Below are 9,616 nucleotides of genomic sequence, written 5' to 3'. Positions count from 1 at the left end.
CCCATTGCTATGTGCCTTCAGCCTCCCAGTGGTCTGTTCTCTCTGTTCCAGGTGGCCTGTCCCTTCTTTGAATTTTATAAGCACTTGGCCCTAAGCTCTTGTGTCTTTCCCAATCATGAAAAAAGCCCCAGGGTACAAGTTTGAAGACAGAGTCCTTCTGCCCTGATATTCTGTGCTTTTCTGGATCCTGAAGAACCCCAACCCCCATCTTCAGAGTCCTCCCCACAACTGTGGCTGGGCAGGACATCCCCTGTCCCAAACGTGCTGAGGTCCGCTTAAAATTTCCGTGTGTGGTGTCTGGCCCTGGGGAAGTTCAGGGGGTAGATTCCAAGAAGGGGAAGTCGGAAAGGATATGAAACTTGGCAGTGTCCTGGTGACACGCCTTTGCTGACGGGTGTCCCACCATCAGCAAAGGGCTGGAGCATCCAGTTTGATCGGACCACGGAGGCAGGTGAGACCAAGCCTGAGGGAGAGGGGGCTGGGAAACCAACCTTGGGGGACCACTCTGGAGAACTGAGGCGAGAGGGAAGAATATTGCTGCAAGCTAGTTCAGTGCAAGGGTGGATAGGCTGGGGACACTGACACAGAGCAGGCAGGTGGAAGGACCCTCTCCTCTGGCCAGAGCTTTGGGGAACCGTGAGAGCTAGTAGCTCAGAACCATGCTCCATGCCTCAGAAACACAGAAAGCCAGAAAGCGCTCGGGGGAGTCAGCGCCCAGCAGCAGAGGGCTTTGCAGGGACAGTCAGCCCTCATGTGGATGTGGAAAGGGGCTGAGGCTGCGGGAGAGTAGGCAGATGTTTGTGAAAGCCTGTGAGTGTGCATAGCTCACCATCTGGGCCGGAGATTGTAATTAAAACAGTGCTGACACTTGGTAAATATTTGTTCAATGAGATCCATCATCCGTGGGAGTGTGTGAGCCTGCGTGTCCAGAGAGCGGGGAGGTCTGTGTGGATATAGGAGCAAATGCTGGACAGGTGCAGAGCAAAAGGTAGTGTGGGGTTTAGGGCTGGGGCTAGGGCTAGGGTCAGGTCAGGGTCAAGGTCAGGGTCAGGGTCAGGGTCAGGATTAAGCCTAGAGCTAGGGCCTATAGGTTAGGATTAGGGTAGGGGGTGGGTGCTAGGGTTAAGGGCAGAGTAAGAAGGGTCAGGGTTCTAGCTAGGGCTAGGGGTTAGGGTCAAAGTCATTGTTAGTGCTAGTATCGGGGACCTGTGATCCAGACAGGCATTGAGGATATGAATGGCCCTAGACTGGGTCACATAACCTTGCGTGTAGAACATGGTAACATGTCATCATGGGACAGACATGTGATCCCAAGTGTCCAGCATACCCAGTGTCCCTGTGTGTCTCTGTAGGGACACCATGGAGACCTCTCAGGGATGGCTGGTGGCCTGTGTGCTGACCATGACCCTAGTATGGACAGTGGCTGAAGATGTCTGCCGAGCACCCAACGGGAAGGATGGGGCTCCAGGAAATCCTGGCCGCCCGGGGAGGCCGGGTCTCAAAGGAGAGAGAGGGGAGCCAGGTAAGCGTTCTCTCCGGCTGGGGTGCTGGTCCCGCACCATCCTGGAGGCAATGGTTTAGGGGTCCTGAGAAGCGATGGTGCATTTGAGTTCCAGGAAGTCACTACAGTGAGCGGTTCACCCCGGAACCTGAAGGCCTAGCCTTCTCTTGGACCTTGTCCCCAGCTTCTCTTTCCTGCTTTGACATTCCTCTTTCCCCTTTCTCCTCCAAAGACTAGGCCACACAGAGAATGGATGTGGATGGTCTAAAAAAGAGGCCCAAGAGTCTAGAGTCAAGAGCCATTGACTTGTTGGTTGACCTCAAACAAATTACGGATGCTCTCTGAGAGTCCATTTCCTCCTCCGTAAAATCGAGGCAGAGCCCTGCCTGGTGCGTAGAGAAAGATCAGCCAGTATCAACAGTCACTTGCATGTCCTTCCAGCCCTCTACTTTGTCCCTGCTCTCCTGTCCACTCTACCCTGTTAGAATTCATGATCCTGAGGAGGACGAGAGGGGAGGAGTTATGACCAGAGCCGGAAGAAAAGACATCCTGACCTGTCAACCTGACCCTCCCAGTCTCCTGCAGACCAAAAGGACCCTCATGCTGATTTGCACACAGTTGTGCCAAAGGGTCCTAAATATGAAAAAGGAGTTGGTGATTTAGAGACATGCGAGGTGACAGCACCATGGCTGGACTCAACTGAGCAACCAGAGAGCCAGCCCCACGTTTCCTAAAAATGCAGGGTCTGTCACATGGCTGCATTTGCTTCTCTGGGTTTTATAGTTGAAGCAGAGGCTCAGAGAGGTTAACATGCTTGCCCAAGACCACACAGCCAGTCAGGCCAGTCAGACTGGGTCTCTTCAAAGCAAAGGCTTTTTCTGTGAGGATAGGCAGGCTCTGGACTTCTTACCCACGATGCCCCACCCCACTCCACATCTACCAATCTGCTCGCTCTCTTTGCACACAGGAGCTGCTGGCATCCGGACTGGTATCCGAGGTTTTAAAGGAGACCCAGGGGAATCTGGCCCCCCTGGCAAACCTGGCAATGTGGGGCTCCCAGGTCCCAGTGGTCCCCTGGGGGACAGCGGCCCCCAAGGACTGAAGGGCGTGAAAGGCAATCCAGGCAATATCAGGGACCAGCCCCGGCCAGCTTTCTCAGCCATTCGGCAGAACCCAATGACGCTTGGCAACGTGGTTATCTTTGACAAGGTCCTCACCAACCAGGAGAGTCCATACCAGAACCACACGGGTCGCTTCATCTGTGCAGTGCCCGGCTTCTATTACTTCAACTTCCAAGTGATCTCCAAGTGGGACCTTTGTCTGTTTATCAAGTCTTCCTCCGGGGGCCAGCCCAGGGATTCCCTGAGTTTCTCTAACACCAACAACAAGGGGCTCTTTCAGGTGTTAGCAGGGGGCACCGTGCTTCAGCTGCGACGAGGGGACGAGGTGTGGATCGAAAAGGACCCCGCAAAGGGTCGCATTTACCAGGGCACTGAAGCCGACAGCATCTTCAGCGGATTCCTCATTTTCCCCTCGGCCTGAGCTGGGGATCTGCCCCTGCATCCTGCCATCTCCTGCGCTCCCTGTTGTGGACCACGCCCCCCCCTCCGTCCTGCACCCCTCCCCTCCGCACTCTGCAAAGTGAAGGGGCTGGGGCTTTAGCACCCTGGGGGAGGGGCTGTCTCGGAGGGAGGGCACTGAGGACTGATGTTTCTGCACACTGCCCAGTGGTTTCTTTAAGCACTTTCTGGAATAAACGATCCCCGTCTGTGTCTGTGACTTTCCGTGCAGTGGCTGGCTGTTCTGGGCACTGAGCAGGAAAGGGGCATAAAAGTGGCCATCGCTGCTGGGCGGTGGTGATGCACGCCTTTAATCCCAGCACTTGGGAGGCAGAGACAGGTGAATTTCTGAGTTCGAGACCAGCCTGGTCTACAAAGTGAGTTCCAGGACAGCCAGGGCTATACAGAGAAACCCCGTCTCAAAAAAAAAAAAAAAGTGGCCATCGCTGACTGCTTGGCTGACTGGGAAAGCAGTGTTAGTTAGCACTGTACACAATGGTTGCGGAGGGCATATCAACCAGGCTCCAGATGTCAGCCCCTGCTAGCTGCCAGATCACACCACATGACCTCAGTTTCCAAATCTGCTAAGTGGTGCCAGTAATGGAAGTTTGGAGAGGGGAGGGGGCTGCCGTGGCCAGGGCGTGAAAGCTGGAGACAGGGGTCTGTTGTTCTGTGTTGGTCAGTCTTGTTGAGCAAGCTCCTAAGTGAGAATTCTAACCATACTTCCCAGATGACTAAGGAGCAGGGGGCATCAAGCCCCAGGTCAGTACCTCAGGCAAGGAGCTGCAGTTGAAATCAGGCTAGCTGACCAATACCCTCCCAGTCTTCCCAGTTATCCTTGGACAAAACCACACAGGTGCTTCTGCAGCCTAGCTCAGAGAGGGCAAACAAGTGGCTCTCTCGGACACCCAGCAGTCTTTCCCAGAGCTGAATTTCCTGAGCGGTTGGTTTCCAGGAAGACATGGAGAGTGGATTGCTGTCACCTGACTGCTTAGCAGCCCTGGGGGTGGGGTGGGGACAACTGAGGATCTTGGGTGCTCAAGTGCATTCCCACAATCCCAGGCTCAAACACAATCACACATGGAGATATACACACACAGTTTCACAGCAATCACACATACACTGTCTCCTGCTCACATACACACTACCCTTGAGACTTACCATGATCCCATGTGGGCTGAGGCTCACCCATTCCTCACCAGAACATGGGCTCAGGGACTTCCTCTCAGAACACTATGTACAGCCTTGGAGGTACACACTAGTCACGTCTCCAAACACACGCATGCATCCAGGCACATGGGCGCACACACATGCACACACAGACATGCACAGTTGTAATGGATGTGCACATTTCCACATGCACAGAATACGAAAGCCTGTGTTTCCTCCCACACTAACCCCCATGTGCTCACAGCTCAGTCGGGGACTATTCCCCCCTCCTGTTCACTGGCTGGTGCACCTGGTCTCAGAGTCATCCCTGACATGGCCTGCAGGTACATTTGGACACACATCATCATGCCCTGTGACTGCAGCCGAGAGCCTCTGGGGTCAGGAGGAGGTGAGACACTCCAGGGAGATTAGACCCCCCTCAACTCCAAGCCACCACATGATCCTCAGAGTTCCTTCTTGGCTTCTTCTTGATCCCTCAGCCCCCCCTCCCCCCATGCCTGAATGCACACCTCCACAGGCTGGGAAAGACTTTGACTTTGGGGACCCCGTGTACTGGCTTTCAAAACAAAGTGTAAAACAGCCACTGAGGCTCCCTGACATAAGGCACCCTGCTGGAAGGTGGGGGATCTACAGCTAAGCCAGGCTGTCTGGCCTCAAAGTGGAGAGCTCCTGTCACTTTGTGGGGTCATGCCTGACCCAGTAAGTGGAGAGTGTGGAACCTTTCCTTAACCTACATTCCAGACACTCTGAAAACCCGCAATTCCTCTGAACCTGGAAGCTGAGCCTGGCAGAATGGTGGGCGTGGTGGAGAAGGCTGAGCACGGACCGAGCCTGACACCTGCTGGAAGAGCCAGGCCAGGCACAGAGGCGCCCAAGACCGAAGAGCAAGGGATTCATCACTACCACCTCACAATACAGAGCCCACCACGCTCGGCTCCTCCCAGTCCCTCACCCTTACCTTAGCCACATAGCATATCCTGGGCTACAAGTGGAGGGACAGTCAGGAGGACTGAAAGAGCAAGACCCTGTGGGCTGCTCAACTAGGTATCCTGAATTGCTAGTGTGGGTCAGGATGTAGCATATGCAGGGTGTAGAGAGCCTGGCTTAGATGTAGCTCCCTCCCCAATGCCCTACACAGGACCCCAGCCCAACCCCAAATCCAGGTAATGAGAGCATTAAGTTGGGCTATCCTACTGCCCCAATCTGCCTTCATCCCATAAATTCCACTTGAGGAAAGAGTCAGGAAGAGGCCTGGCCTGACCACTGCAAGTTCCAGGACCAGAGACAAGGTGGGGGCAGGATGAAGGGGGTAGAAAAACCATCAAGGTGGTGGGGGCCTAGCAAAAGAAGAGGTAGTGCCAATCAGGTCTCTGGAATTCCTACATCCAGTGGGGAGATCAGTCTGCGGGGCAGTGACTGCGTCTCCTGGTCAGGGAGAGACCAGCAAGAAGGAAAAGCAGAGGCTCTGTCTCTGATGCACCCATGCCAAGCAAGCTCACCCTGGCACCCTTCCCTGAGCCTGACAACTGGAATGGGTACATGGATGTTTCTAGACTAAGGCCCACCACTTGACAATTTCATGCGAGGCTTGTTTCTGGAAAGCTGCTGAACACAGGGGTCACCCAGCAACTGCACAGTGTGTGACTTAGGGCAAGCCTCAGTTTCCTCTTCTGGAAGAGGGGCTGTAACTTCATCTCAGGGAGATAGAAGGCCATTGATTCTCAAGCACGGAGGATGCCATAGAATGATCACCCTGCCCCTAGGGACAGCTGTGCCCTGGGTTCAGGTCTACACCACACACACACACACACACACACACACACACCCTGGTGTTCTCAGGATGAAGGGACGGCAGACACTTCCTCATTTTGGCACACATGACCTAGGGCCAGGGAAGGAAGGGGTGGGTAGAGATATCACTGTGGTCAGCCTGGATCAGAACCTAAAAGAAAGTGTCAAGTCAGGGAAAATTTCTGGAAAGGGGATGTAGGGTTAGGGTGCTGTGGGGGAGGGGGCTCTCCCTGCTCTGGGCGGTTCTTCTCTCACAGCTCTGAAACAGTATGTTCCTGTCTGGGAGAACAGGACGTCTCTGTGATTAGGCCTGAAGTCCCTTACACCCTCAGGTGAGGCTGGGACCCTGCTGCAGTGCGAGCGAGTTGTGGTTTCCCCTCAGGTACCCTCCTGAACCATAGGACTAGGGGTGTCTTTGTTTGCTGGGATAGGCCTTCTCTAAGGCTTGGACCTTAGAAGAGACCCACTACCTATCTGTCCATCATCCATCCAGCCATCTGTGGTTGGATGTGGACTCCCCAGGATGAAGGGCTACGGAAGGGGACGGGGCAATGAGGAGAGGGAGGGAGAATTCAGTACCAGTTCCTCCATCTCACCCCCGCCCCTCCTCAGGATGGTCGTTGGACCCAGTTGCCAGCCTCCATGTGGACTTTGCCTGCTGCTGCTGTTTCTTCTGGCCCTACCACTCAGGAGCCAGGCCAGCGCTGGCTGCTATGGGATCCCAGGGATGCCAGGCATGCCGGGGGCCCCTGGGAAGGACGGGCATGATGGACTCCAGGGGCCCAAGGGAGAGCCAGGTAAGTCTGCTTGCCTGGATGGAGGCTGGCCTTGGGGCGGGAAGCGCAGAGCCCTCTCTTTCTGCAGGTCCTCAGAGTTCAGACTTTAGCCTCCAGACTGACTCTGGTGACCTTGCAGCATGCTGCCCTCATTTGCCTTATCCTGTAGAAGGGAATAAAGAGGAGCCTCTGTCCCTGCAGGCAGGTGACAGCCTGTTCATTCTACAGATGGATGCTTAGGGAAGGTGGCCCACACTGCCGGGGCACCTATGGGAGGGTCAAAACCAAGCCAAGTCCACCACCTCCCTCTTTATCAGCTTACACAACTTTTTTTTTAACCCCACAGTGCCTTAGTTTGCACGTCTGTGAAATGGGTGCTGCAATCCCTGTTTCTCAGGTTGTCACAGCTTTGAACACGTTTACATAGATGACAAAATTAAGCACCTAGCAGGTGTGATGGTCTCTGTCAATCAGGATGCAAGGGGCAGGGTGGTCAGGACCACACCCAGGGTGTTCTCACGAGTGTCATGGTGTGAAGGGCAGGCCAAGGAAAGGAGTGGGCTGCTAGGGTTAGGGAAGAGAGGAGGGCAGGTGTTGTGGCCCTTTATGAGTGTGGGTGCTTTCCCTGGGAGATCAGTGGAGTCTGGGCATGAGGGAGGGTAAGTAGGGCTGAGCAGAACTCGTGGGGACTTCGGGGACAGAGGGATGAGACAGGGGGCTAATGGAAAGCGCCCTAAAAAAAAAAAGAATGTCCATACTGGCCTCTTTCCTCCCAGCCACCAAATGAAATCTTGCGACCCTGGAAGGAATTACTCACTAGAGGGGAGCCGGTGAGCCCCCCTGGGCTGCACTTTACGGGACCCTGTACATAGGCTGGCAGAGGAGCTTTCTGAGGTCCCCCGGCCACCAGGTTTGGCTCTGAGCATTCTGCATAGGTTCACCTCCCAGAGCTGATAAACCCTTAGATCCATGACTTGCTTCTACTTTGCAAATGTCAAAACTGGGGTCCAGAGAGATCAAGCAATTGACTGGCTCAGAGCCACACAGTGACTGTTGCTCTGCTGCCCCTCACTGTCACTATCCTGCCCTGTCCCCATGAGGAGGCTGAGATAGCCCTGCTCAGTCATCGCCAGCCCCTGACACCACAGCATACTGCTTCCCATGTGCCTAACCTGTGCTCAGCCTTCAGAACAAGCAGAGGCTCATAGAAGGAAACCACCAGCCCGCGGTCACACAGCCTGAGATCTGTTGGGTCCTGAACCCACCCTCTCTTCTTGTTTCTTTCTCTTTGTTTTAGCTTTGGTTTCATTGACACACGGTTTCAGTAGCAGTCTCAAAACCTCAGTGACTGTCCCGCCTCAGTGAACCTCTCCTGAGTGAGAGGAGGCTCTGACTCCAGACTATCTAGCCTGAGCGTAAAAGGTCCACAAGCTGTTGAGAATGTCACAAGACAAATCTTCACGGATTTCTCACACAGAGGGGACAGGCAGGGGTGGTCCAGGAGGGCTTCCTGGAAGAGGAAACTGGAGTTATATATCAAAAAATAAGTAGAGTCCTTAAAGGGGAAGGAGAAAGATCATCAGGCAGAGGCAAAATTCGACCCTCCCACCTCAGATTCCAAAGTGAGACAGGGATAGACCAAGCACAGGACTTACAGCAGAGTCCCTTCCCCCGTCCTGTCCCCTCCACCTGGGCAGAGCTATCTGGAAAGTATGGGCTACAGGTCATTGCCGGACCCACTCAGGGTCCCTCTTCCTGCCTTCTGCCCTATCATGTCCTTCCTGTCTGCTCTCTCTCCAGGAATCCCAGCCGTCCCTGGGACCCGAGGACCCAAGGGTCAGAAGGGCGAGCCTGGCATGCCTGGCCACCGTGGGAAAAATGGCCCCAGGGGGACCTCAGGGTTGCCAGGGGACCCAGGCCCCAGGGGGCCTCCGGGGGAGCCAGGTGTGGAGGGCCGATACAAACAGAAGCACCAGTCGGTATTCACAGTCACCCGGCAGACCACCCAGTACCCAGAGGCCAACGCCCTCGTCAGGTTCAACTCTGTGGTCACCAACCCTCAGGGGCATTACAACCCAAGCACAGGGAAGTTCACCTGTGAAGTGCCGGGCCTCTACTACTTCGTCTACTACACATCGCATACGGCCAACCTGTGCGTGCACCTGAACCTCAACCTTGCCAGGGTGGCCAGCTTCTGCGACCACATGTTCAACAGCAAGCAGGTCAGCTCCGGAGGAGTCCTCCTGCGGCTCCAGAGGGGCGATGAGGTGTGGCTATCAGTCAATGACTACAATGGCATGGTGGGCATAGAGGGCTCCAACAGCGTCTTCTCTGGTTTCCTACTGTTTCCCGACTAGAACGGCAGGCTGCTTCCAGCCCCCAGCCACCCACCTCGCTCCCTCTGCTTTCCCCATCCTCACTCAGACCTCTTCCTCCAGGAAGTCCACCCTGGTTCCTGATCCATCGGCCCTGTATCTCCTCAGAGTTTCTCTGGGAACCACCTAATGGTATTATTCCTGTGGCCATTTATCAATACCTTATGAGACTATTTTTTTGTTCAGGTGGTGAGATAGAGAAATAAATAGATCACTAAATACGCCTGGCACGGGTTTCTCACTTGAAGACCTCGAACTTGAAGTGTGTAGTTTTGCATCTGTGGGTGTTCGTGCCGAGTGAAGGGATGATTTGGAGTGAATTAATGACTGCTGAAATGAGCAAGTTAAGGACTAAAAACAGAAGAAATGAATGAGCCAATAGAAACCGGTAGCAGCTAGTGTGCGAGTCCGTCTCCTGTGTCCAGGTGTTTAATATTCACACTC

General features: G+C 54.5%; 2 protein-coding genes across 3 annotated transcripts; both read left to right on the top strand.

The window, feature by feature from the left end:
- The first annotated feature begins 352 nt into the window (after positions 1-352).
- Positions 353-3,281, top strand: C1qa (complement component 1, q subcomponent, alpha polypeptide). The gene is made up of 3 exons (NM_007572.2): positions 353-451; positions 1,353-1,522; positions 2,469-3,281. The coding sequence occupies exons 2-3, from the start codon at positions 1,360-1,362 to the stop codon at positions 3,041-3,043; spliced, it is 738 nt and encodes a 245-aa protein (NP_031598.2). The 5' UTR covers positions 353-451; positions 1,353-1,359; the 3' UTR covers positions 3,044-3,281.
- Positions 3,282-6,260: 2,979 nt separating this feature from the next.
- Positions 6,261-9,396, top strand: C1qc (complement component 1, q subcomponent, C chain). Of its 2 annotated transcripts, none has more exons than XM_017319927.2 (3): positions 6,261-6,403; positions 6,634-6,818; positions 8,598-9,396. In XM_017319927.2, the coding sequence occupies exons 2-3, from the start codon at positions 6,635-6,637 to the stop codon at positions 9,152-9,154; spliced, it is 741 nt and encodes a 246-aa protein (XP_017175416.1). In that variant the 5' UTR covers positions 6,261-6,403; position 6,634; the 3' UTR covers positions 9,155-9,396. The 2 variants fall into 2 exon arrangements, with proteins under 2 accessions (XP_017175416.1, NP_031600.2); NM_007574.2 differs by having other exon boundaries at positions 6,283-6,353; positions 8,598-9,395.
- Positions 9,397-9,616: the final 220 nt, after the last annotated feature.

The sequence above is a fragment of the Mus musculus genome, chromosome 4 (genome assembly GCF_000001635.26).
Source record: "Mus musculus strain C57BL/6J chromosome 4, GRCm38.p6 C57BL/6J".
Taxonomy (NCBI): Eukaryota; Metazoa; Chordata; class Mammalia; order Rodentia; family Muridae; genus Mus; species Mus musculus.
The sequence above is the reverse complement of the archived record's forward strand: the minus strand, read 5'-3'. Positions and strand labels throughout refer to the sequence as shown.

What these genes read in the sequence shown, in the direction of transcription:
- C1qc (XM_017319927.2), top strand. Translation starts at nt 6,635, where the DNA reads ATGGTCGTTGGACCCAGTTGCCAGCCTCCATGTGGACTTTGCCTGCTG. An exon ending in GGGGCCCAAGGGAGAGCCAG is followed by an intron (nt 6,819 to 8,597) that starts GTAAGTCTGCTT and finishes CTCTCTCTCCAG; the next exon opens with GAATCCCAGCCGTCCCTGGG.
- C1qa (NM_007572.2), top strand. Translation starts at nt 1,360, where the DNA reads ATGGAGACCTCTCAGGGATGGCTGGTGGCCTGTGTGCTGACCATGACC. An exon ending in AGGAGAGAGAGGGGAGCCAG is followed by an intron (nt 1,523 to 2,468) that starts GTAAGCGTTCTC and finishes CTTTGCACACAG; the next exon opens with GAGCTGCTGGCATCCGGACT.